The 27,977-nt window shown below is 39.2% G+C and overlaps 2 protein-coding genes across 7 annotated transcripts in view; one reads left to right on the top strand and one right to left on the bottom strand.

The window, feature by feature from the left end:
- The window catches only part of kdm4c (lysine (K)-specific demethylase 4C), a 31,547-nt gene extending 25,553 nt beyond the window's left edge, over positions 1–5,994 (bottom strand). For 4 of the 6 annotated variants that reach the window (XM_023272170.3, XM_023272172.3, XM_023272173.3 and 1 more), the window contains exons 1-5: positions 5,833–5,986; positions 3,725–3,891; positions 3,195–3,370; positions 1,934–2,048; positions 719–912 (exon numbers count right to left, since the gene is read on the bottom strand). In XM_023272170.3, the coding sequence (XP_023127938.2) occupies positions 719–912; positions 1,934–2,048; positions 3,195–3,370; positions 3,725–3,868 (629 nt within the window). In that variant the 5' untranslated portion in view covers positions 3,869–3,891; positions 5,833–5,986. Of the gene's footprint in view, positions 1–718; positions 913–1,933; positions 2,049–3,194; positions 3,371–3,724; positions 3,892–5,832 lie in introns of those variants that run through there. The other 2 variants (XR_004847485.2, XM_035949036.2) reach the window with 2 other exon arrangements.
- Positions 5,995–8,247: 2,253 nt separating this feature from the next.
- On the top strand, positions 8,248–27,903 carry ecpas (Ecm29 proteasome adaptor and scaffold). The gene is made up of 49 exons (XM_023272221.3): positions 8,248–8,379; positions 9,163–9,293; positions 9,576–9,692; positions 9,974–10,092; positions 10,329–10,478; positions 10,594–10,771; positions 11,752–11,891; positions 12,111–12,189; positions 12,280–12,399; positions 12,567–12,652; positions 12,768–12,843; positions 12,931–12,980; positions 13,078–13,144; positions 13,306–13,428; positions 13,532–13,635; positions 13,820–13,943; positions 14,056–14,136; positions 14,288–14,504; positions 14,848–14,939; positions 15,147–15,281; positions 15,386–15,557; positions 15,749–15,921; positions 16,087–16,188; positions 16,529–16,652; positions 18,149–18,294; positions 18,830–18,884; positions 19,019–19,133; positions 19,272–19,340; positions 19,503–19,620; positions 19,723–19,890; positions 20,009–20,088; positions 20,610–20,715; positions 20,934–20,981; positions 21,080–21,198; positions 21,740–21,890; positions 21,986–22,051; positions 22,184–22,273; positions 22,441–22,507; positions 22,594–22,685; positions 22,807–22,873; positions 23,008–23,205; positions 23,602–23,813; positions 23,915–23,958; positions 24,051–24,243; positions 24,371–24,521; positions 25,330–25,435; positions 25,582–25,670; positions 25,756–25,827; positions 26,998–27,903. Exons 1-49 carry the CDS (start codon positions 8,358–8,360, stop codon positions 27,135–27,137), a joined length of 5,544 nt encoding a protein of 1,847 aa, XP_023127989.2. The 5' UTR covers positions 8,248–8,357; the 3' UTR covers positions 27,138–27,903.
- Positions 27,904–27,977: the final 74 nt, after the last annotated feature.

Below are 27,977 nucleotides of genomic sequence, written 5' to 3'. Positions count from 1 at the left end.
TTTTGTCACTTTAGACATGTGAGCTGTCACACACACAGAGTCACAGTTAATAAGCTGCAGTTACAGAACGGATTTAGATTTAGACTTTTGTTGCCTGATGTACTGTCCAATCCTATGCGTATGACAAATATCGCTCTGTCCAACAGCTTCGTGGGTATGTCTGAATAAAACTGGGGAATGTAAACCTATACAAAAGAAAATATTAAAGTGACCAATGTTTGAATGACAGAATTCTATCACTGCAACAGACTGATGAAGCCAGCAACGTTCAGTCTGAAAAGAGCTTAAGTTTTCGGCAAGAAATTGTGAGAACTGCTTAATGTAGCATTTGTATATATTTAATGTGACTTAAACATCCAGCGCTGAAGTTATATTGAATCAGACGGTAAGTGTCAATGCCCAGCCACTTTACATAAATATGCATCACACACGGAAACACTTAAGAAGCCATATATAGCTAATGGTAAAACTAACACTTCTGTATCATTCTAGCTGTTTGTTTACTGACTTTACAACACAACCACTGTTTTAACTTAATTTAACTCATACCTTGGCTTTTAAAATTACACATTTGTCATGATAAAATAATAAAATTTGTTGTAAAATTAAGGTATGATGGAGTTGAGAGAGTACTATTTTTGTGATACCGTTGTATTAGATTGCATAATGTTGTTAAATTATTGGTTCTTTGTGCATTTGTTCACTGTCCGACACTCACCAGGACTTGGGCTCTCCAAAATGAAGGTAGTTGATGCTGTACAGGTCCATGTCTTCCGTGTGCCAAGAGAAGGTGGTCTTCCACATACCGAAGTACAGATACGGCGTGTTGACCCCCTGTATAGAAACACCACAATCCTCCTCGATAACATCCAAGATGGAGTTCAGGTGACCAATGTTCCACTCCTCTACATCCTAGAAAATTAGAAAGAAGGGTCAGCATTGGGTTACAGTAGTTAGATTGATGGTGAAAGTCAACCGTGGTATTGTAGTTGACTATGGCATTTTTAAATCTGATCAGTTATTCAAAGTATAATATTAGTCACTGTGCTACAGGCTGTCAAATCCCCTCTGCTGATATCCATTAAAACACTGGCACCATGAACTTACAAGCAGTATTGTACAGGAGTGAAATGTAAAGCAAGGAACAAAAAAGTAGTTTCAAATATTAAAATCTACACTATGACCTCCAGTGGGACACAGTAAGCAAAGCAAGCAGAGCTGATCTAGGGGAAAATATTATCATATTGCTTCTATTTAATTTAATTGGCAAATGTCAAGTGTACTATTCCCCTCAAGCGCTGCTGCTAGACAGTGTTGCTTTGGGTTGACAGTGGGTTTTGAACTTTGGCTGTTCAAGCTGGAGATAAAGAAATATTGTCTCAGCTTCAGGCCACTCATCTCTTTACTGTACAACACACTAAAGACCATTTTAAAAGCAAAGAAAATCTGCCATATGGGTGAAACTGCATGAGGACAATTTTTACTGAAATATCTAAATTCCTTTACTGATCAAACTGTAATTAAACTGTACACTGCAAACCTACGAATCGAGAGTCCCTATTTACAAAACTTTATGATTCATGATTGTTTGTAGATATATGAAACTAGTGAGGTGTTGTTACAGTCTGTGTGTTGCTTCCAGTCTATTCAATCCAAGTGTCCCTACATTAGATTTCTTTAAACGGCTTAAAATTACTCATTTTAGAGTTTAGGGGACAAAAAATAAGGTATAGATGTCCCTAAATAAATTTTATGCAAGTTTTTATTTTTAATGCTAAAGCCAATTTGTGAGATCCAGTTGACGAACAGTCCTGTAAAGTGATTTCCACGGCCAAATAATAAAAAAAAAAAAAGACCTGGAAAGAAACGATAAAAAGCTACACTAGACAGCTTGATGATAAGGAGAATAAATGACAAGTTCACCATCATCTACCTCATCATAGAGACTGCCACTGACGTCAGCACCATATATCGGAGAGACAAAAGTGAGGTTCTTCCAATATTTCCTTTCAAGGTCTTCATAATTCAGATAGCGAGGTGTACAGTACCTGTAAGTAGAGAAAAAGACATTTGATGCTGTGAGATGCGACATCTATGAACTAACAAAGCAACACTTTACATCCAACCAAGACACACATGCATTAATGTTGCTGGTCAGTTTGTCTCTGTTACTATCAGACAGTTTGCTGGACAACCAATCACACTGAAGAGGCTATTCTGTCTTCTAAAAATACAAATTTGTTTGATATTGGTGAATTTTGTAACATGAAGCATAAAATAAACAAAGAAAAATGTAAGGCTGGACGCAGACTACAAAATGTCTAACAAAGATTGTTTTCAGATCAAAACTTGGTACAAATAAAATCTTGGGTGCATGGACATTTCATTATGCAGCATCTTTCCCTTTTTACTAATTTTGTAATATTTCACTAATTTACCCAAAAATAACTGGATTCTTATTCTGGCTACACCAGAATGTGATGTTTGTGTGAATGTTTGAACACTCCTTCCCCAATTATATATTCTACAAAAAAAGTACTCAGAGAGCACAGTATTCTGCCAAGGCTGCTCAGTCGTATGATTTCCAAAGGCTAATATCTTGAAAAAAAGTCTTGGCAGAAATCACGGCACCATAGAATGAGGCCATTTCATAGAGATGTACCCACAAACAAAATGACCTTGTGCTGAGCACAGGCGTGTGTTATGCATGTGTACAATATGTATGGATACCGACTCACGTAACCTAAATATGTAGCAGGTGGTGGGAATTAATGGGACTCGGAAACACCCTCACAATTTAATCAATTGTTCCTTGTATAATTTCCAATGGACAAGTCCCCATAAGTCCACAACGGTCAATTTGTAGTAGGATCACAATCAGGCAGCTGACGTAGTGTTCAATTGTAGCCATATGTACAGGGACGCCGTGACGCTATCTCACAATTATACAGGAATCTATAACAAATTTGTGGATCCAGACTATAAGCCAATAACAACCAAAATCTAATCAGTTGGTCTTTGTGCCATATCTGACCTTCCCTTAAAATTTCATCCAAATCCGTTATTCCATTTTTGAGTAGTGTTGCTAACAGACGCACAAACAGACAAACCCACACAATCGTCACGTAACTCCGCCGAGGCTCCACTTCCTTGGCGGAGTAATAAAGCAGTAAAAACAAGTTCATAATACTCACATGTCACTGTTTGCTAATCTCCTGAACTCCTGCACACTAAGAGGCTTCTTCTGGATGTTATATTGAGTGAAGAGCCCTGACTGACCAGCCACCATCTGCTGAATGGGAGCATCAATCATCAAATCATCTATATCATCGTAGGTACGACGCGGCTTCCAGCCCTTAGGAGGAATTACCTGAAGGACAAACAGAGGAGTAAACATTTATTGTACTGAGTTATGTTGTACAAACAGATAAGTCTGGTGAGCATTTCATCTTTACAAACCATCAGTAGGTAATCTACTGTGTTTAAAAGGGTCACTATCGAATTACATGTGTTTAGATTAGTCACACAATGCTTTCTTGTGATTGACTAAATCTACCACAAGTTCAAAATGATGCAACAGTCATCAGACTATAAGATCACACTGACACACTAACGGTAGTTTGTCACTCTGACCAATCCCATGATGGATCAAATGATGAATTTCACAAACTAATTGTATTGCGGCTGACACTCCGACCAAGTTGAAGTTCAAATCACTACCTACCTTAGCCAGGCCTGCGCGGTGTGCACCCTGAGACTCCATATAAACCAGGTACTGGTTGAAGTTCTTGAACTCTTCCATGGTGGGCCTGAAGGTCATTATCTTGCAGGTGGGGTTTGCAGGGGTGAACACCTCTGCTCCCGCCATCCTGCCACCTCACCAGCTGTAACCTGGCAAAAAAAGAGACAAATATGTGATTAAACATCAATTTGTTATATTGGTAGACACTGTGTTAGGACAAATTTGATTATTTTTCATCACTTAAATAGAGTGACTATGATTAGTAGCAAAATAGTGTCAATCCAGAAAGGATAAAATTGATAGTAAATGGTCTGCACTTACATAGCTCCTTTCTTTACAATTGGTTTCTCATTCACTCCATCACACACATATTCACACCAATGGCAACAGAGCAGCCATGAAGCTGCTACCGATGACAAGGTGCTCCATGGTGGGCACTCCACCACCTATCAACCACCACAGTTCATTTTAATTTTGGTAAGATTTATCAAATACTGTGGGTATTGGTGATACTGAGGATATTATTTGAATATTGTATTGTATAGTATTTAATTTTAATGTGCATTAAATTACCAACCACTTTCATATTAACATAATGTCACATTACATATTTTTTTCTTTTAATTTTGCTACATTGTTCAAATAGAATTACTTCATATTTTACATTTGAGCCAGTCAAGATAAAATGTCTCAAGCATTTATAATGTTTAACTACTGCTGACCAGCTGTTTCATTTGTTTTGCACTTGTTGCAATGATGCATTAACCACGTTATGACAAATTCATATTGATTAGAGTGTTGCTAAATGTATAGGAGGGACTTTCTTATTCAGCTTTTCTTCATCTAATTTCAATCAACCCTAATCCAAATGTTATTATTAGAATTTCTTGTACTTACTACTAGACATAGCTTACGGTGTAAATCTGAACTACAGGGCAGGTGGTTAGTGTGCAGTTTCACCACTAGATGGAGGTAGAGATTCGACTAGTGTCGTCTTGATCCTTTGATCCCTGCTGATGCCAACAACCCTTTTCGGATTTTTGTCCCATCCACCCATCCCACTCCCAACTCTGACTTTACTGTGCGTTCAGACAAAGGATCACATTGCCCCAAATAGAAGCAATAAAACATTTTCAACCTTATATTTCTTTATTACGAGTTCTTCACTGCAATCCACAGTACAGCTGCATGCGATCCGATTATGTAACAGGCAATTACAGGCTGAAATAAGTTTTTGAAAAAAAAAAATCAGCTGCACTGCTTATACACAATGTGATTACAGTCTTTGTCCATATAATAAAACACTCATTTCAAACAGGAGATAATCTCAATCTTATATATTCATCTTATTATTTATTAAAACTAATTTATTAAAACTACAAGGCAATTAAATCTCGGCTGATTTGCACGCTCGCTTTTAATATTGCATGAGCGTCTGTGGCTTTACTCATCTTTGTTGTCTGCCAGCCCAGCTAACTAGCCAACTAGCCTACGTTTTGTTATGATGCCAAGTAATGGCTGAACAAATAACGCAGCGTGCTAGCTCGGCAGGCAAGCCGACTTGTGTTTGGATTTCAGGTCGACTGGGTGCACTTTAACTTTAATTTGCGGTCACGGGACTTGACTCGACAGCATTTTGGGGACAGCAGTTAGAGAGGGGAAGGCATAACTATTAAGCTAACCTAGCTTTCACGTTAGCTAACTTCTCCCTGCGAGAGTCAATGGGGTTTAAATGTCCCTCGCAAGGTGGCTGCACACAGGCCCCTAGCTGCCTCCTTTGTGACTTTGAGTAGTACAAATGACTTAGTTCGGCATTTCTGTAATGCTGCTCTTCGTCGCTATCGCACAGGTTTAACAAAGACAAAGGAACAATGACAAGACACACAGTGCGAGGCGACCACTGGCATAAAGCGAGTGCCAACTTATGTGGCTGGCAGCGCTAACAGTTAGCTGTTGATAGCTCGGCTAATCCTGCACAGGAGTCACGAAATGCACCCCGCTTCCTAGTAAACTGCTTCAAATCCAGCCACCATGCACGGCTTTCACCGCTAAATCCCACGTCGTAGCCATGAAAGTATACCGGGTTTTACCTCGATTTAGAAAGACGGAGTCGAGTTGTTGTTTATCCCCTTCCTCGTCCGTCCAGCTGATTCACATGACAGCTGCTGCCTGCTGCTGCTTCGTGCCTTGAAAAGCGGATGCGTCCCAGACCGTCTCTCCTCCGGATCCACGGAGCGTCGGTCCGCCTGCTAACAGCCTCGGTGCACCATCCAGACGCTGTGAGATCTGCGAACCTGCAGCACAGTCGATGAACTGTAACGCAGCCGGTGTACCTGCTTTTGCAATATGAAACTGTTTAACTGCACGGAAAGCTCATATTTTTTGAGGCTGTGTTTTATGCTTTTACGTTTGAACCAGTTTCCTCAGTTTAATACCCTGGAGATCCTCAGGGGAAGTTAACTCCCCTTGATTTGTGTATTGTGTTGTTCTCTATATGTATTCATATTCATTTAATAGTATTTACAGCTAAGTGCATTCGTGAATGTAATAATTAATCGTGTTTATAAAATGTCACGTCTTTTCAACCTGTTTAAAAAGATGCTAGATGAAAATATCTGTTGACATTTGTGTGTGAGTGTGTGTTTTATTTTAAAAATGCATTATATTTTATGGTAAACACATTGTGACCATTTAAAAAAAACTGTACTGTTATTTTTGTGAATTTAAAGAATTTTATAATTATAAAAACTTGAGAAAAAGCATTATGTATCAATCAAACAAGCTGGAGAAAGTAGGAGAGTATATTGGTAATTCTTGTATTGATGAAAGTATATATTGTCATGATTTTTAGACTAATGTAAGATCTCATTTCTAACTGGACTTTCAAAATGCAAAAAAATAAAAAAATAACAGTAAGAATTCCAATCGGACTGTAAAATTTTAAATAAAAAAAAAATCTTTCCAATGAGACTGTAGGATTTTCTTTAGAAAAAATCATATGATTGGACTGAAAAATCAAAATGAAAATAAAAGTATCTTCAAGGAGACTGCAAAAATTCAAATAGAAAAAACCTATCACAATAGGACTGAAAAATTTTATAGAAACAATCATATCTGTTTGAAAGTGGATAGATTGAGGATTTGAAGAAATTTATAGAAATCCTACAGGAATCCATGTCAAAATATGAAAAACCTATAGAACCCTTTGACTAGGCTTCGTCTTAACTATCTTTTTTTAAAATGTCAAATAAATATAAAAATATATATACTGTTTAAATTAATTTCATAAGTTTAAAAAAACTGTTGTAAACATTTGCTTGAACAGAATCAGAAGTTAATATAAAATAAAATAAAAATTCTGAATAAAATAAATGCTAAATAAAATGTTGTGGCACTCTTTATTAAATATTAAATCATCTTTACCATTCATTTATAGATTAATTATAAGCATTAATGAGAATAACTTTGGGGTTTATTCTACTTCATTTTGAGCTCTAGTCCATCAGAAACACTACATTGGTGTTTGAGGTTGAAATTTGCTGAAAAGATGGACAATTTTTAAAATTACAAAATATTTTATTTTTAATATAGTGGGATAATCCAGTCACTGCAAACCTAAGCATGCAATTCAATTTCAACATTTTGCCCTTTCACAGTAGGGGGGAATCTTGCTTCTAATTAATAATATTGGGTCAGTTTTACTTCAGCTTCCTAGTGACTCTTGACAGTGTGTCACTGAAAGAGTCTGAGCATCACTTAATCAGCTAAATGGAATTTAGCCATCTTTCATTGTATTATTTTCACTAAAAGGCCCGTTGAGGATGTGAGACACTAATCAAACAATATTGCTGTCACAATGAACTCCAGAACATTAAAATCAACTTACTAAAAAACTAACCAACATTTGCACTTGCAAAGGTGGAGTATTTTGAGAACACGTTTTAAATGGTAGATTGAAAATGAGATATACTATATAAAAATTATAGTATCCATTATAAAGAGCATGTGTAGTTTAAACATGTGTCATATATATACATATAAAACAAAGCTTAATGTATACGATACTGTGGTTGTTCTTAATGCGGATATATGATTGAGATCTACATTCTGGGGAGGAAGTGTGATCGCACACTATGTTATTCAAGTAAAAGTTTGAACACATTATTTAGAAGATCAGAGGCACAGGCAGGAAAAAGGGCACAAATAGGTAGAATATATAAAAAAAATGTCATTGCAGTGTAGATTGTATGCACAATTCAACCAGTCAAGCTAACATAATTATACATACTTAAATATGATATGAAATACTAGTGTAAGAGTAACATAAATTCAGATGACACAGCAGAGTACCATATAATAAAAGAGAAAGTGAAAGCTAGTATAGTGTTATTGTACCAGTCACAGTGCATTAGTGTGTATTGCAGACGTACACACGCCTTTATCGTATATAATTAGATGCTGTAATGCAAAATGCATGTGTACCAGCACTAGATTGTGATTTGTGTTTGTGTATTGATTGAATGGAGGTGTGTGCTACTTGCTGAGGAGTGGCTCTTCTGTTGGGTTGCAGTGACACTCAGCTAACTGGGAGGGTCGCTGATGACTATCTGCAAACATGGCTGCCCAGGATGAACTCAGTAAGTTTCTCTCTGCGTTATTAGCGATTAATATTTCCTTAAATGTGGCGTCCGTTACTGCCAGAAACACATGTAAGAATGTAATTTAGCCGTCCTAACGATTAGGATGTTTTTGAAATGACGATAAAGCTTATTGTAGTTTTAAAAAAAACTGAGGCAGGAACGATGGCTAGCTACTAAGCTATGCTGCTAGCTAGGTTGCTAACGTCAGGAGGCCGTTTGCCCAGTCATGGTCAAAATGAAACTATCACGTAAGCTATTTATATTTTTCCGTTCCTGAAAACTTTTAAGGTATAGGTTTATCACTTGAAGATTTAGTACAGTTGGGGTTAGTTGCGCAGCGTGTCTTTGGTAGTAAAAAAACGGTGATATAACAATGAAACGACAAATTTCGTGGATGGTCTTGTCAGTTGTTGAGCTAGCTGGTTGGTGAGCCATGCCAGGAGAAAGAAGGCAGGGCTGGGTGATGGTTGCACCAACACAGCAGCTGACAGGATGAGCTGATCAACAAACTGGGGCAAAATGCATGCAAAACTGTTTTAAGCTTGGGGCATTGTTCTTCCATTATATGCAGCTGAAGGTCGCACAGATTGTGTTTTGCATGTGGTTGAAGACATATTGTGTAATCACATATTTGCATGGAAAAAATGTTGTCAAATACATGATGGCAGAGCTGTTGGTTTAAACTGACCGTGTGCTTAGTGTTCGTTATTGTATCGTGATAAAGACGGACTAGAAAATGAGACATCAGAGCTGATAAAAGTGTTACATGTGTTTTGACAGATCAACTGGAACGTGTGTTCCTCCGCCTGGGCCATGCAGAGACGGATGAACAGCTACAGGACATTATCTCCAAGTTCCTACCTCCTGTTCTCCTCAAACTCTCCAGCGTTCAGGAGGGTGTGCGAAAGAAAGTAAGAATTACGTTGCCCATCTCTGTGTCCAAAGAGATTAAAATTACTCTTGAGCCTGTGCTTTATCGCCACACCTCATAGAAATGTGGATAAGTTGCAGCATCATACCATCAGAACCTCCCACTCAAGTATTGGCTTCTCTTAAGCAAAATATCTGATAAATCCATTGTATTGTATAGTGTTGATCTTGACCTAATTGCTCCTAATGCACGTCTGCGTGGTAGGGGCTTGGATCTTTTGTTGTGTCATATTTATGCATCTGTTTCATGTCGTCTCTGCTAGGTCATGGAGTTGTTAGTCCACCTGAACAAGAGGATTAAAAGCCGACCAAAGATTCAGCTACCGGTAGAAACTTTGTTGGTACAGTACCAAGACCCTGCAGCCGCCTCCTTTGTTACGGTAAGAACCTCATGTCAGTCTTCTAGAGGAGAACATTTACATAACATCTTTTTTGTTAAAATAGGTAGAGATGTGAGATGCTTGTTGAGAATCTACTGTGCTGCTCATTTCAAGATTTGATCGTGACTAATAACTTGCGAGCTGACTTGCTTGCCTGCATCAGTGTTTTGATGCCTGAAGTTCACATGACCATGTGGTCATGTGAGTGTTCCTTGACTGATTTTGCTCTTGATTAAAAACTTGCTTGATACTTGAGTGATGATGGGTAAATATATTTGCAGAATTTCACCATAATCTACATTAAGATGGGCTACCCTCGTCTGGAGGTGGGAAAACAGTGTGAGCTCGCCCCAACTCTCCTCACTGCCATGGAAGGGAAGCCGCAGCCACAGCAGGACAGGTGACAGGACGCATCTACTCAAACATTTAGGAAGCATGAGAATATTTAGTAATATTATAATCCTGAATGAAAAGAAGTATGTTTTTCAAGTACACACAAGTTTTCGTTTTTGACTGGCATGTATAAAACTTTAGATAGATAGATATCTCTTTCTTCTTTAGGTGACCCGACTTTGCTGTTTGTTTATTGTTTTGTGTTTTTCTTCATTCTTCTTCATACACTCTTTCTTCTCTTAGCTTGATGCATCTGCTGATCCCCACTCTTTACCATATGAAGTATCCTGCAGACATCTCCAAGAATGCTTCTCCATTCAACCTGACTGAGAGGCCAAAGACGGTTCACCTGCTACTGGAGTTTATGTTAGATGTTTTGCTAATGCCGTACGGGTGAGTCCTAGCGCTGTGGTTTGAGTATTAAATTAGCAAGTGAAATTAGAGCTTGAACTGTCTAGTCTGAAGCATTTGGAACTACAGTGTTGACTTTTCCCTTTCCCTCTTCTAGATTTGTGCTGAATGAATCTCCAACTCGCCCTGCTCCCTCGTCCTCCCAGGGCAGTTCTGCGGATGGGGCAGTGGCTGCGAGTGGCCAGGGTCTCCCCCAGCCTCCCCCTGGGATGAGTGTTTATGCTGCCAAGAGAGTGATTGGAGAAGCCCAGTGGAATGCTGAGCAGTTGGAGCAGGTACAAGAGCTGAAGCTGGAAAATGAGTAGCAGCAATTTTTTTCCCATTGGGGCAGGAATATGTTTGTGTATTCTTACTAGACAAATTTCAATTTAAAAATGAGATACAGTGGTCCCTCGTCTATCGCGGGGGTTAAGTTCCAGAACCCCCCGCGATAGACAAAAATCAGCGAAGTAGCACCCTTATATTTCTTTCATTATTTATATATATTTTACAGCCGTGTAACTTCTCCCTTCCTGTAGCATGTTGAGGAGTTCCACCTTTTCTGCGATGATAAGCATCGTCCTCTGGTGCTTGGGCTTGGTGTCAGAAGCCTTAGAAGGCGCAGAATGTTTGATTGACATCATAGGGCTTGAAATAAATTACATTTTTTACAAAAATTTCACAAAAACGCACAACACCGCAGAGCAGCACTATGCGCAGTGATCAGAGCGAGATGCTGAACGCATGCTATACATGGGAAACTGAGGAGGTTGAGGAGACTGATGCTAAGGTCACTGAGCCAATCAGTGCCCAGTGCTGTACTCTATGCATTTTATTTCGATCTAGTATTCTTTTCATATGTTTTAATTATTATTTTTAATATTTTTTTATATTGTTTTACATTTTTTTAGGCTAGAAAATGCTTATTTTACCGCAAAAAATAATTAAACTAATAAATAAATACCCATATACCACAAAATCCTGCAATATAGCGAAAAATCCACAATATAATATTAGATATATAGAATTTTAAAACCCACGATACAGTGAGACCGCAAAAAGTGAACCGCAATATGACAAGGGACAACTGTATGTCTAAAATATATCCAGCTCAATACTGAAATTGATGATTAGGCTTCAGTTAGTTGCTGTTCAGTGCTGTTATATGTCTGAGCTGCAGAATGATTTGAATGTAAATGTGGGGGGTGATGCACAATGTTTATGTTTGTTTTGAATATCAGCTAATGACTTCTTGTTGTATGTGTGGTTTCAACAGTGTAAGCTGGGCATAGTGAAGTTCATCGAGGCAAAGCAGGTCCCAGAGGTGGAAACAGTGGTGCATCTGGTGGTGGCGTCGAGTGACACTAGACACAGTGTAGCTACTGCAGCTGATCTGGAGCTTAAGAGCAAACAGAGGTGCGTGCTTCAACTGTCAAGTCATCCACTTTGTCACCCACTTTGTCCGCTAAACCTTGTAATTCAGACAATACATTCCTAGTTCATTAGGTAAACCTGCTAGTCATAAAAGTGTATCAGGCTAATAAGCTGGATCTACGTACATTCAACAGAAATGCTAAAAGTATCAACTTTTTTTCATATCATGAATATTGTAGTTGTTTTTTTTTTATCTTCCAGCATCATTGACTGGAACAATCCTTTAATTATCAACAAGATGTTCAAGGTGTATCTCGGGGATGTCCCTCTTAAAACAAAGGTTTGTAAACTCAATATTTAATTTGAAAAGATATTAAGTGAATGTTGTCATTTATTGAAATATATAACTACACAACTCTATGTACTGCAGGGTGGCAATGTAAAGCAAGAGCTGAAACATGAGCCGGTAAGCACAAGAGTCAAACTGAAGATCCTGCCACATCTTCTGCGGTCACGCCTGGCTGCAGAGTGCTTTCCAGCTAATATCCAGGTATGATCTTTGTATGTGCTTGTGAGTATATCTTCAGATTCTTGATTTTAAAGTAAGTTTTTTCATTTGTAGTGCTGGGAAATGCTTATTTAATCCAGTTATGCTTTATCCAGTTAAGGAAAATAACTCATCCAGTGAGCTGAACAGCCATCCTCTTTCCTCTGTAGGTGGTGTATGATGGTCTGTTTGGAGCCAACACCAACAACAAACTGCTGTCTCTCACTTTACAGTTTGTCCATCACATCTGCATGGTGTAAGACATGTTCACTTCACTTTCTTTGTGTCGAAGCAACAAAGACACGTTTCTTTTCTGAGTGGGTTTTTAGGTTGAAATGCTGATTTTGATATCTTTCCATCCCATTTTTCAGATGCCCTGACACTAATAAGCCTTTGGGACTAATGCTGCTTAATGGTCTTACCAAACTCATCAATGAATACAAGGAGGTAAACTACAAACAACAGCGCACACATAAACTGTGCTTCATATACTTTAGTTAGATTTATAGCAACAAACAACATTTGTCTTTGCAGGATCCTAAATTGCTGTGTGTTGCCTACTCTGCCGTTGGAAAGCTGTCCAGGTATGATGAAATATTTCACTTTTTTCTTCAACATTACAAACTTCATGTCGGATTTTAAGAATAAAAGCAATTTTACTTTTTATATTTTCTGTTCTAGTCGCATGCCACAGCTCTTCACAAAGGATATTGCACTAGTGCAGCAGTTTTTTGAGTCCATGTGCAAGGTAGGTAAAAGAATCTAACATGCTTTGAAAACTCCTCAACAGACAACAAATACATTACAGTTTATGAGCAATTCTAATTTATCATAATATTTCCTTTTTTAGGAGAGGACCCTTGTGTATGTGGTGTTAATATTTCTAAAAATCTGTGTTATCTTCTTCAGGAGGAGCCTGATGTCCGTCTTGCCATTCAGGAGGCTTTGTCCATGATGGTTGGAGCTTATGCCAACCTACAGGGGGCACTGCTGAACCTAATGGAGGCCTTGGTGGCTGCATACATTGGAAAGGTGAGTGTACACAGGCAGAATAGGTATTTGGTTTGTTTCAAACAAACATTTTGACTAGTTTAGTAACTAGACACGAGGCTAATCAAGCATTCTTTTGGCACAGCCGGAGGTGCAGGTTCGCCAGGTGGCCATGAAGTTTGCCAGCACCGTGTTTGCTCCTGATCATGTGCCATCAAGATACCTGCTGCTTTTGGCTGCTGGGGATCCGTAAGTTCCAAAATGACAGTAAAGTTCTGCAAAATGGCAAATAAACCGCTGATACACAATCAGCATTACAGTCTCAAAAAAAGTCTCAAAAGCATTTACGATACAAATAAGTTGAACACTGGTGGTTCCTGTGCAGGTAGACACAGAGGAAAAGATAAAATGTGTTGGCTTTTTTGTGTTTTAGAAGAGAAGAGGTGTCTGGAGAGGCCCAGAAGGTTCTGAGAGCTTTTCCTACTAGGAGCTCAGAGAAGGAGGGACCAAAGCCAATGCCCTCCTTTCCTGACATGGTGGCTTATGTCCAGGAAAAAGTGAGGCTCTGCACATCTTTCTCATTCTCTTGGCAGCAATACACTCAGGTAGCAATGTGGCCATTTTTTAGGAGATAAGGATTCTCAAATCTTTTTAATCTTGTCATATTAGGCAGCACAGAGGATCAAGTCTCCAGCTAAGTACATTGTTGGAACCTCAACAATTCCTTTCAACCCATCTGCATTCGGGGAGGTAAACATTATTGATTCCGACCCTGTTGTATCCATTAATATTGCCACTGGATGACTTTGCAAATTCACTGTGTATCTATGGAGAAGTTTGTTTTTTGTGGATCTGAGTCCTAAGTGCCCGTTTCGTATCTCTTTGCCTGTTTTTTTTCCAGATCATGTTGTACCTGAGGATGTGTTTAGCCCACAGTGCTGGGGCCACGCCCATGTCCACACGCTTGTCAGACATGCAGGATGATGCCCCAGCCATCGGCCGATATGTCCACACATTGCTGTCCTCTGAACCTCAGCCCTCAGTGTCAAAAGGCTCCGAGCCAAATCCTGTACACGTCTACATGGATCTTTTGCAGCAACTCCTGTCTGCTGTAGGAGGTAAGAAAAGTCAGCCTGCTTTTTTGAAGAACATGGTTCTAAAATTATCACGGGGTCTAGGTGAAGTGATTTTTAGTTTGTCATGTAATTTCCATTCATTGCTATAAGCCAGAATCTGCAGTGCAGAGTAGGCAGTATTGTCAGGTTGCATCTGAATGATGCCAATAATAGTCCTATACGTGGTGACTTTAATATGTTGAAATGTTTTGTCTTCTGAGATCTTTCTCTGATTTTATACTTTATGCCAATTTGCTCTCATAAAAGAAATCTTGATACATTTTTAGGTATTTGTTGAGGTTTTTTTAGGGAATAGTTTTTTCAGTGCATCATAATCTCTTAACAGGTATCCCGGTTATGTACTGTTTGCTGGAGGTGGTGTCTGTATGCCCAGATAAACTGGCTCCCAGATTTGCTGATAAAATTGACTGGATTAAAGTGAGTATGTTGTTTGTGTTTACTTGGATGAGGGATGCAGACAATTCCACATGGACATTTACAATTTCATCAGTGGTACAGATATCAGCGCCACTAAACAATTATCCCTGCCACTAAGCTGTCCTGTGTTATTGTAAAAGCAGTAAGCTAATGCACATCTCATAACTAACAGTACAGTTAGCTGTAATAACAGGTATTTCTCTCCAGAGTCTGATGAACACAAATAAAGAAGACATGAGGGAGCTGGCAGCCCAGCTGTATGCTTTGGTGATTTCCACCATGACAGGCAATGAGCTGCAAACTGCTGTGCAAAACCTGATCAAAATCACCAAAGACAACCATGTATGTATGACTCTTTGTGTGGACACAGTGCTTGAAAGCTTGTCAATTTTATTAGAGTACATATTTACCCTGCGTAAATGTGCATTGGTTTTGTTGAATCACAGAGTCCTGAGACTCAGCATGGTGCCATTTTGGCTCTCGGCCACATGGTGGGAAGGAACATGAGCAGGAAGAAAGCTGCTGCCTCTTGTGACTCTACACACCACACAGGGCAGCAAATGAGCATCACCTCCAAGAAAGATGATGAACTTGTTGCCATGGCCACTAAGACAATTGGTATTTAAATATTTTTGGATGAATTTCTTTCATTGTAAACTTTATTTGTCAACTTGGTAGAGTACGATAAGTTTATGTTGTTGATATGTTGTTTTATTATCTCCTTGTAATAATTGAATACAAATTAAGGCCAAATAATTTGCTTCAATCTCTATGTTTTCACTCAAGTGTTTATGTGCGTGTCTATCCAGGTTCCTTCCTGGACAGCAGCAGTGCACTGCTGGCTGTAGCAGCCTGCACAGCTCTGGGAGAAATTGGGCGGAATGGCCCCCTGCTGATCCCTGCAGAGGGTGACGGCTTCACCAAACTCTCTACTGTGGAAAACCTGCTGGCTCGCATTCCCTCTGGCAAGGAGAGCACAAAGGTGACCTGGAACTCTTACTAGGAGAAGTGACTGCTGCGAGACTCAGCTCAGTGACAGTTCATCCGTAGTGCATACTATATTTATGTGTATTCATGAGGTATAATTTAAAGAGACATCAGACCTTCAGCTCAGTTTTCACCTGTCTTTTTCATGCGTGTGTTCTAGATGAAGGAACGATCGATCATGACCCTGGGCTACCTACCAGTTGGAGATGGAGACTTTCCTCACCAGAAGAAGCTGCTGCAGGGACTCATGGACTCCGTAGAGGTATGAGACACACTGATGGAAGGTTGCATTCACATTAGCAGTATGGAGGTTTTACAAGAGGGAATTTGAACAAATTCTGTCGGGAGCATAAGCTATATTTAAGCTGAATTAGGTTTGATTGACATGTTCTGATTTAGAAGCATATGAATATGATTCTTTTGAAATTTAAACTTTCAAGATGATATATTAACATGTCTAGCTGTAGCTGAAGTAGGTATTTTTGCTAGTACAGACAAGATAATGTCTCCATTCATTTCTGTTGAGCTGCTATAAAGCTATGAAATAGCATATTAGTGACAGCATGTATCACTCTGTTTTTTTGCTACTTTTCTTTTTCTAGGCCAAGCAGGTGGAACTGCAGTTCACAGTCGGAGAGGCCATCACCAGTGCTGCAATAGGGACCAGTTCTGGAGCTGCCAGAGACCCGTGGACCTGCACTGAGGACCAGTACAGCCCACCACACAGTAAGTACAAGTTTGTACATTTTCAGAGAAGCAGAGAGGGATTATAACTACTAATGAATTGGGTTATTTTCTCAAGTTCACGCAAGTGTAATATAATTGCCAAGCATGTATTAAGGATGATTTTCCATATTGCAGTCTTTCAAGTGATCAGTTTTTTCGTAGCTTGCATTATAATAATGATTGTCACAATGATGTTCATGCTGACATTTTTTCTGTCTTGCAACTCTGCATTGCTAATGTCACATAAGTAACAATGTAATTTGCCTTAGCATACATTTACAGTTTTTCTCAGTTGCTTTGGTACATTTTTTAGATCAAAATTGAAATTCTCAAAACTACTTGTTCAATCTTCACATTGTGTCACTTGTGCACATCAAAAAAGCAGTTTCTCATTTCTTTGAACAAGTTGCAAATGCTTTGGTACATCCATGCAAATGATTATGTACAATTATCTGCGGTTTCCTACATTATCAATTGCTTATGTCATATTGATCAAAATGTATTATAATGGGTCTCTGTTGGATAGTCTCACCCACGACAACATTTAGGCATTAGTTCATCGCATAAGTCTTTACATGCAAAATGGTTGAACAAGTTGTCATAATATGTCAAGGAGATTTCTATACATTTGCATTAGACTTTTTTTCTAAATCTGTCCTGAATTGGTAAATTGCTCCCAGGTGAATCTTGGCTTTCTCTAAGGAAGGGAAATGTGTGAAGGGTTAGAGTTTTTTTAAATTGCTCAAAGACGCAAGACAAGATATTTGTGATGTGGATGAGAATTTGTGGCCCAACAGACAGGAACGTCAGGAGGTGTAGGAAGACTGCACTGTGATTCCTACAGCACTGCATTTACAGTTTTCCCTTAGGAGATTGTCCTATTTTCACATTTCTACTTTTTTGAGGTTTTGTTTTCTTTGTGCTATGCAGCACTGTTTTCCTTCCTATATCGCAATGACGTGGTCTGTCAATAAATTACAGTGCAACCAGTGAAAGTGTAAATGTGAATCTTGTCCAGTCTCTTGTGATCGATCTCCCACATGCACTAAGGTATAACTTACAATTTACAATAATTGTCATCAAAACTTTAGCCATAGTTTACATCAGAACATCCCTCCAGAGTACATTGTTATGACAACATGACTAATCAATCTGACTATCCTATCCATATACAATGACACAAGGACTTGTCATTCTGATGGCACTGACATGTTTATCGATACAGATATTTACTTTTGAGAGATGAACTAAGGATTTTGAGCAAGAGACTGGCTTTTGCATGTAATCCATGGTGTTTTGCCATTTGTACGAATTGTTTTGAGAAATGCACTTGGTGTTTTGTAAATGTCGAGGATGATTCGAGGAATGTACCAAAGCGACTGCGAAAAACTGTAAATGCAACAGACCACTTTTATCTAAATGTAAAATACTTCAAGAAAATTAAGAATCGTGATTTTAGCCTCATATCATTTCCACTTTCTTCCTCTCCCTGGTAGATGTGAAAAACAATGATGTGGTTCCTTGGGTCCTCAACTCCGTCCTGTCCAGGTATATACCCAGCCAGAACCCTCATGTCCGGCAGGCAGCCTGCATCTGGCTGCTCTCCCTGGTTAAGAAATTCAGCCAACACAAGGAAATTACGGTGTGTATATTTTTTAGAATTGTAAGTTCTGAATATTAAGATGTAAAATGTCACAGATCAACGGACAAAATAGCGTAAATGTGAATTATCCTGTTATTTCAGAGTTTAACCTTTTCGTTTGTTTTTCTTCTTCCGCATAAGATCTTTACTCATCCTTTGTTTTAAAGTGACATTGTCAGATGTTAAAAAAATATATCCAGCCTCAAGTTTTTTTTTCTCTGTGTAATTACACACTGACACTGAAACTGTCCTCTTTGGTTTCCAACATATTTTGCTGCTGTTGTTGTTTTGCTTTTTTGTCATCAGCTGTTGCACAATCACTGACTTTATTCTCTCATCATTTAAATGAGTATCATCTTTGTTTATTGGCCGTGTTTTCCGTTCCACAAAAAATGAGAAATATCAGTGTCTGTGCATAACAGTATTTAGGGGTAAGGGATTTAAGAAATTCAGACTTGCTTGACAAACGGATTCATCATATGGCACTTTTGTTAGAAATACAAATAATTTGCTCCTTCTTCCATTGCTCCCACAGTCCCATTTGAAGGAGATTCAAGTTGCATTTATCTCCGTTCTCTCAGACCCTGATGGTAAGATGAAAGTCCAGCCTAACCTGACTCTTTGATCTGCTCATCACTTACACCAGCTTGTGCTCGTTAAATATACTTTTGAAACACTACAAAACAAAACAGACATCCCTCTTTATCTTCTTTATCTTATATAGAGTTGAGTCAGGATGTGGCATCTAAAGGCCTTGGCCTTGTCTATGAGATGGGAGGAGAGGGGGACCAGCAGGAACTGGTGTCCACGCTAGTGGAAACCCTCATGACTGGCAAAAGGTGAGTGGATGGTTGAACAAAGTTGGAGGGAATGAAAAAAAATTGCATGCTATAGTATTGCTTCTACAGAGGAGAAGAAGTAGGGATGGGACATTTTTGTGAGAATATCATGACATGCTTATTTATCTTTGCTAACAGAGTGAGGCATGCAGTCTCAGAAGATACAGAGGTGTTCCAAGGAGAAGGTTTGGGGAAAACACCTGACGGGTAAGTCGCTATTGGTAGACATCGGTTACTCATTTTAGTCAAGGTATAAATAAAAGATTACAAATGAGCTGGAATTCAGTGAGCATATTTGTATGGGTTCACTTTGTTTTACCTTCTTCTCTCTTTTGTTTCTATACAACATATACTGATGGTTCTCGGCAGTCATAGTCTATCAACATACAAGGAGCTCTGTTCATTGGCCAGCGACCTGAACCAACCAGATCTTGTGTACAAGTTTATGAACTTAGCCAATCACCATGCCATGTGGAACTCACGCAAGGTATCATTCTCATACTCGTTCACTTTTTACATCCATGACATGTGGCCTTGTTCTGACTTTTTGAGCTTGCCTGCTCTTACCTGACCTTACATGTCCTTTCAGGGAGCAGCCTTTGGTTTCCACATGATCGCAGCTAAGGCCGGGGAGCAGCTGGCTCCATTCCTGCCACAGTTAGTGCCTCGTCTGTACCGCTACCAGTTTGATCCCAACCTGAGCATTCGTCAGGCCATGACCAGCATCTGGGATGCCTTGGTCACTGATAAGACCCTGGTAGGAGTTGATGCTTGAACATATACAGGACATGCACAGAAATACAGACTTGTAAAAATGAATGGATATAAAAGAATGTTATGGTTAGAAGAAATGTGTGCATGTTTGCTTATTCCAGGTTGATAAGTATCTTAAGGAGATCCTGCAGGATGTCATTTCCAACTTGACCAATAACACCTGGAGAGTGCGTGAATCAAGGTACAATATCAATACAGACACTAAATATAAAACTCCTGAAGGTGAAGATTATTAAGAGTGACCACTGACTGTGTGAGGAGGTATTTCATTTTCGTTGGATGCTTTTATTGGACCAGATTTCTTGTTTATTTTCAAGCTAAAATTGTATTGAAATAGGCAACACAAGTTATCCAGCAACAGGGTCTTTACATAATGTGGTGGTTGGAGGGTTTAATGACTTTCTTGCTTGCTGCAAAAAGTATTTTACAGAGGTCTTTATAATGTGCTGTAAGATTATGTGGGATTTATTTGGGGTATAATTAACTTGTATTCCAAATTCCTTTTAAAGTCCTCTGTAATGGCCCTGAACCACTGCAATTATATTAACTTTTGTAATTATTATAACCGCTGCAATGGGATCCTTGTAATTATGCAGTCTTGTGTATCACTTTATGCTTTTGTTTCATTCACTGTTACTTGTTGGCTTAACTTTATATTGGAAAATCCAGAAATTGTGTTTGATAAATGGATTTTTCTTTCAGCTGTCTGGCCTTGAATGACCTGATTCGTGGTCGTCAGGCTGATGACCTCATTGATCACCTGGCAGAGATGTGGGAGACACTGTTCAGAGTCCTTGATGACATCAAGGTGAGAAGGAAAAATCTGAAGTAACTGTTAATTTCATTCATCTGACACAAGTGAAGTAAATTTGACTGTGTACACACTGTAAAATCTCACGCCTAAGTAGATGACATTTACTTCATATAGTAGAATAACTGTACATTTATTACAAGCATAGATTCAGTTTTAGTCGTTTTTGTCAAGATTTTGCAACGTGATTTTGACTTTTTCTTGTTTCCTTTCAGGAGTCAGTGAGGAAGGCTGCAGACCTCACACTGAAAACACTCAGTAAGGTAAGAGTGTTTTTCCACCCCATTTGTTTTTGTGTATATGTTTGTATTTGTTTGTGTAAGCATGTACCTGTCCTTCACTGCTCTCTGTCTCTGTCCAGGTGTGCACTCGTATGTGTGAGTCCACAGGCTCTGCAGCCCAGAGAACTGTGGCAGTGATTTTACCCACCCTACTAGAAAAAGGCATTGTTAGCAATGTCTCAGAGGTTCGCGCGCTGAGGTAACATCCATGAATGTGGTCTTGTTTTTCCTGTGTGACACTAGTCTGAAGTTGCTCTTATTGAGGCAACTTGTGCTTTATGTTTGTCAGTTAAATATGAAGTAAATAAAAAATTTTGCACAATGGGATGATGGTAAACTGGGTTAGAATGGAACTTCTTGGAGTAGGATAGCTACTATACCTCAACCTGTCTTCAAAGTTGAGTTTCTATTGTTTTTGTCCAACCACAGCAAAATGAAACCTGATGCTTAGCAGCTTCCAGTAAACTTAATTTGACCTAAAAAGATAAGATTTCACTCAAGTAATGTCTCATCCATTGTTTGTAATTATTTGCCAATTTATTTATCTTTTGTCAGCCATTGAACTTGTAATTTAGCTAAATCACTAAGTCAACAAGACATTTGCTCTTTTAACATGACATGATGTTGAGCAGTATGTCTTTTCTGTTCATCATCCAGTCACCACATTACCACTCTGCAGTTTTGTTCTATTTGATTGTCTGCATTGTTCGCTCTCAACCAATCTCATCTTCCCCCATCAGCATCCAGACCTTGGTGAAGATCAGTAAGACTGCCGGTGCCAGACTAAAGCCTCACGCTTCCCGTTTGATCCCGGCCCTGCTGGAGGCCCTCAGCACCCTGGAGCCTCAAGTCCTTAACTACCTCAGTCTCAGAGCCACAGAGCAGGAAAAGGTAACCTCAGCCACCTATTGCATCCTAACCAATGTAGATGTATTACAAGTTGAAGCTGATATTGTGATGATGTTGTATTCTTTCTGGCTCTCCAGAGTGCCATGGATGCTGCCAGGCTGAGTGCTGCCAAGTCCTCTCCAATGATGGAGACCATAAACATGGTAAAAAAAAAAAAATGCAATAATTGTTGATTCTCAGTCACTAATTTCCTGGAACTTTGAATTTTTATGCAGTCTCTAAGTATTACAGGTTACAGATTTCAGGTTTTACAAAACATGCGTCCCTGTATTCAGTGTCTGCAGCACCTTGATGTTTCTGTACTGGGAGAGATGGTTCCCAGACTCTGTGAGCTGCTTAAGAGTGGAGTAGGTTTGGGCACTAAGGTAAGACATAGTTCTGTAGTCATGAATTCATGCTTTGATTGCCTGTTTCTGTACATGTTCATATCAACCTGTTTTATATCAATTGATGTAGTTTTCACGTCTGCCTTTTCCACTGTAATATTCACAAAGATGTTGACGGTCTGCTATTTTCCTACACTTCTTCATAGGGTGGCTGTGCTAGTGTAATTGTCTCCCTCACAGTGCAGTGTCCCCAGGACCTCACCCCATACTCAGGTACGGTACAGGTTTTCATCTCTTCATGTGATGTGTTTAGTGTAAGCAAACTAATAATGAGGGCTTTTTTTTTTTGGCATTTCCAGGTAAACTGATGAGTGCCCTGCTGAATGGTATCCATGACAGAAGCACTGTAGTACAGAAATCATTTGCCTTTGCTTTGGGACACCTAGTCAGGGTAAGCACCAAGAGTAATTTTATGGCAATAATTACACCAGAGGTTTTTCTCACTGACTCATAAAAAACGTTTGTAAAAGTCATTCTCACGAATCATAAAGACGTGTGTTTTCCCCCATCAGACAGCAAAAGACAGCAGTGTAGAAAAACTGCTACTGAAGCTCAACACCTGGTACTTGGAGAAAGAGGGTGAGAGAGTGAAACTATAAAGTATCCCTAACTTGTAAAGTCAGAGCAATAATAACTAAATAACAGATTTCAGACTGCATGCTCTTCTGCTTTCCATTCGTCCTTACTGTCTCACTCTCTTGTCCTGCTCTCAGAGCCTGTGTACAAGTCTTCATGTGCGTTGACGGTGCACGCCATCAGCCACTACAGTCCAGATGTGCTGAAGGGTCATGCAGGAGTGGCTCTTCCACTGGCCTTCCTGGGTATGCATCAGGCACCAGGTCCTGATGAGGAGAAAGGAGAGAGCCATGATGCCACACTGTGGGCTGAGGTGTGGCAGGAGAACGTTCCAGGTAAAGAACACCAATATCGTATAAATAAAAAGTGCACATTATTGATCAACTTGCTGATTATTATTATTTTAATGAATCGCCTAATCAGTGAGTCTATGAAATGTCAAAAATAGTGTGAAAAATACAATTTCTAAGAACTAAATATGAAATCCTCAGATGTCCTGTCAAAAATCAAAAGAATCACAGTTCACAATAGTCAGTGGTGAAGTAAATTGCAATATCCTCATATTTTACACAGTGGAACCAGGATTAGTTTGCATTTTTTTGTGTACAACATGACAAAAACAAAATGATTAGCCAACTAATCTTTCTAGCTTTAAATATACTGTATATTTATACTTCTGTCACTGTGACAATGGGAACTTTTAAGTCTTTAAACTCTTTTTTTAATATCAGGAAGCTTTGGAGGCATCAGACTCTACATGACCGAGCTGATCGCCATCACGCAAAAAGCACTGCAGTCCCAATCCTGGAAGATGAAGGCTCAGGGTGCAGCTGCCATGGCAACCGTTGCCAAGGAACAGACAGGCTCATTGGTAGCGCCACACCTTGGCTTGGTACTGACAGCTTTAATGCAGGGACTATCTGGGCGCACATGGGCTGGCAAGGTAATGGTTGCAAATACACCTGGAGAGCAAAATATGAAGTAAATAATTTTGTTAAAAACTGAATTTTGGTTTCATATTTACTTTTTTCTGTTTGGTTCCAGGAGGAGCTGTTGAAAGCCATTGGATCAGTAGTGTCTAAATGCAGGTAAAATGTCCTGCGCAACTTTTTCTTTGAAACACAACATTTATTTACTGTTTTTTATACTTTATTGCTTCTGTTCTTCCTCTGGCTTTTAGTGCAGAGCTACAGAAGCCTTGCAGCAGCCAACCCACCATCTCTGAGGTGTTAGAGGTCGTGCTAAAGGAATGTCGTAAGGAAAGCCTGGTGTATAAAATGGCAGCTCTGCGTTGTGCTGGAGACATGCTCCACAGTAGCCAGGAAGACTGGTTCAGCGACATGGCAGAGATCCTTTTCCCTCTGATCAAGAAGGTCAGACCCAATCTACTCTACATTTACTATTGCCACCTGTTTGTTATGACTGCCATATTTACCGACATCCATGTATTTTAAGAATACTTTTGATGGTGCTCAGTCTGTCTTCATCATTTCCTAACAGAGCTGTGCAGAGAGTGGTGGTGCATCCCCGAGGTCGCTGGAGGATGATGATGATGATAGAGACGTGAAGGAGAAAGAGCTGCAGACTGAAGCTCTGCTTTGTGCTTTTGAGACTCTCGGAAAGGCTTGGCCTAGAAACCCACAGACTCAGGGTAAGTTCCAGCTCATCTGAAGAAGGGACTAAACTGAACCACTGTTTTACATGTTAACTAGATTAGTAATATATATATAAACCCTAACGAATGTCATCTATGCAGAACACTAGTTTTGACTTGTATTTTGCTTGTTGTAAACTATTAATCCTGGACACAATCCTGCAACTATATTATATGGCAAGGTTTGAATAGATCTTCCTGCTGGACATGTGACTCAATTTTCCAGTTTCTACTCATGTGGCAGACCACATGTCCTTGTTTAAACCTTGAAAATGCACCCACGCCAATATGTGAAGGTTAAGCACTTGGCTTGTATACCCATTAGTGATAGGTGCAGCATATAAAACTTGCAGTCAAAGCTAGGTTGCATCTTGCATAGTTACTTGGAGTACAAGTCACAGTAGATGTTGGATGGTTTTTCAGAATGACAGATAACCCTGTGAGTTTCAAAATAGATGAAGTATTTTTATGTTTCTTCACACATATATTGGTTGCATTTTCCATTTTGTCGATTTTATTATACTTCTAGATGTGTTTTAAGTCCATATGTTGCTGTACTTAGCATTCACCTTTATTGCCGTTCACTAATTAAGACTGATTATGTTTGAAATAATATAAACTACATCTGAATACCACCTTCGTATCTCTTTTGTTCACTCATATGTTGCTGGGGGCGTAAAGTTTGTGGCAGAACTAACATAATACTCATAGTTCTCTCCACAACATTGGCTGGAAATGTGGGTGGGCTGCTGGGAGGCTGAGATGCATCCATCCTCCAGTAACATTCTGAAAACTCTGTATGCAGCACGTTTCCAGGTGGAGGTGTGCAGTCTAATGTGTGAGAAACTCAAACTGAGCACCTGGAAAGTCCAGCTTGCTGTTCTACAGTCCATGAAGGCGTACTTCCAGGGGTAAGGACCAAACAAAAAATTGTCTTAACATTTTCTTGTTAGTTTGTTAAAATTTTGCCTGACCCATGACTTATTCATTTAAAAAAAAAAAAAAAAACAAAACAAAAAAAAAAAAACATCAATTAAAGTTATTTAATTCTTTCCAGGTTATTGCTGCTTGAGAAAGGCACTGAGGACTTCAGTGCATTGTCGCAGATCCTCACAGACACCTGTGCTGCTCTCACATATCCTTTAGGTAAAGGCCTCACTATTTCAAATTGAATTATAGTATAATATGTGTGTGCATTGACTCACCATCTTCGTGTTGTTTTTCTATCCAGAAAACAAAAGTTACTCCTCTGTGAGAACAGAGGCCTTGTCAGTTGTTGATCTGATCGTAAAAAGAACCGGAGGTAAGCATTTACTGTGTATAGTAGTGTAAATGCATTGTTTTTCACCGATGAGTTTGTGATGTGAAGGAAGGACCCTCAGGGTTTCTGTTCTGGTTATTGAACTGTATATTCATATATTTTAGGCACTTTTAATAATGTAATTGGCAGTGAGCAAATTTGAATAGGACATGTTTTTTTTCTTTTTTTTTTTGCAGTCCTAGTGACTGTGCCACTCTATGTGTTTGGCCCACACTGGAATATCCCAACAGATGTTGGGTTTTGTGCATACATTCACCATTACTAGCAAATGGCTGTGTTCCAAATTGCATATTGTGTCTTTTTAACTTTAAGTACTTAGTACAGTTGCCCTTATAAAGTGTGCACTGTTTCATGCAGCATGTATACATTTGGGACATACTCCTTTGACACAATTTTGTGCCTTAAACTTTGACCATCGCGATCTGTTTTGCCAAATGAGCTTTTAAACTGTTAAAATTCATGACATATTTGATTTAACTGTGCACAGGAAACCCCACTGTATGTAGTCAGACATCCTGGCATTTTCATACTATGCATTTGAACGTACTAAATCTTTTCCTGGCACACTATATAGTATAGTAGTATAGGCATAGGAACACACCACATAGTTCCCAATGATCTTGATTATTGGTGATCCCTTGACTTTTCCTCTAGCACCACCATGAGGTCATAATGGTTACATTTGTAGACTTAATGTCTGGACAGCTCTGGTTAAATTATTAGTTTGTTGAATACTTTGGTTTATATTTAAATACCTGTGATGATTTTCCCATCAGCCTGCACTGCATAGTGTCTGATACCAGGAAAATGTTAACTGCTAACATGCTAAACTGACACGGTAAACATCAACACTGTCTTTTTGGCATTTAGCTCCAAGTACTGCCGCCTTTAAACTAGACCCTTCTAGTAAATGCAAAGCCAGTTTCTTGTTTCTTTTATTTATGACTGATATTAGAGATATGTAGAATTTCATTCCTGTAATGTACAAGCTGTTTTCTTCCTCACAGACAGGACCAGCTCTCTAACAGCACAAACACATTTATAAACATCCACTATAACTACTGTTTAAGTCTTTATGTATGTGATCGTACTTAACCGCATCATAGATTGCTGGCGTGTAACTGATGAAATATTGATGTGTGGTATTAACAGAGAGCGAGCAGTGGGACTGTGTGTCTGTGAAGAGCCGGGAGCAGCTGCAGCGCTCTCTGTCCACGCTGCAGTCAGACAGCAGACCTGATCTGAGGGATAAAGCCCAGGAGCTGCGCAGACACATCCAGAGCCAACCCTGAGCACACCAGAAGAAAAATCAGAAAATAGACCTTAAACTTCTCTTTACTTCTTAATCAAATGACACAAACCATACAATGGCACACTCCTCTCTCCGACCTCTTTGATACAGCTGTCTTCTTCTAAACAAACATCCACAAATCTACCAATGATTGCGTTACGTATCCGTATTCCCTGTGAGTTGTGATGCTGGCCTGTGTAAGAGACTGCTCCATCAAGCAGAGTGATTCATGCTTCTGGCTGATGAAGCTTGAAGAGACTACAATAACTAACTTGCTCACAGTGTTGAAGGGCAAGACTATTATGTCATGTGTCAAGTTTCATTTGGTTCATTTAAATGGACAGTAAGTGGACGATAATAATAATAAATGCTATATAAACCAATGTGTTGGGTTTGTGGACACTGTATACCTATAGCCCCAAAACGGGGGCATTTTACTACTGTTGTGAGTTTGCCTACTCATTAAATAACAAAACAGCAGGTTGTGCACCTTAGCTGACACATAAGTGTGACTGCAACAAGTCTCAGTTGCACTTTTCAGGAGTATGGGCACTTCTCTATTATTTCACCACTACTGCTGAGTACTGGTGAAAGAACAGAGGTACTGGAGGTCTTCCGTGTCCTGAAGATGTTTTTTGTTTGCCAGATAAATGAGAGGGCCTATTTTGTGCAGTTTTGAAAATGAAAATGTTGCTGTTAACTTCAAAGTAATGCTACAGTTGTTTGAATTTGTCCCTGATGAAATAAAACTCCCTGGAATATTTGGACCAATGACTTTTCTTTTGTCTTCAAACTGTTTTACATTTAGTTTTAAGTTCAGTAGTTTCAGGGTAAATATATT

This window comes from Amphiprion ocellaris, chromosome 4 (genome assembly GCF_022539595.1).
Source record: "Amphiprion ocellaris isolate individual 3 ecotype Okinawa chromosome 4, ASM2253959v1, whole genome shotgun sequence".
NCBI classification, from domain to species: Eukaryota; Metazoa; Chordata; class Actinopteri; family Pomacentridae; genus Amphiprion; species Amphiprion ocellaris.
Note: the sequence above shows the minus strand (reverse complement) of the source record. Positions and strands in the feature narration are given on the sequence as shown.

Excerpts from the sequence above, each read along its gene's own strand:
- ecpas (XM_023272221.3), top strand. The coding sequence starts at position 8,358 with ATGGCTGCCCAGGATGAACTCA. Across the intron at positions 16,189-16,528 it reads GACTCATGGACTCCGTAGAG|GCCAAGCAGGTGGAACTGCA; the intron begins GTATGAGACACA and ends TTCTTTTTCTAG. Across the intron at positions 24,244-24,370 it reads TTTTCCCTCTGATCAAGAAG|AGCTGTGCAGAGAGTGGTGG; the intron begins GTCAGACCCAAT and ends ATTTCCTAACAG.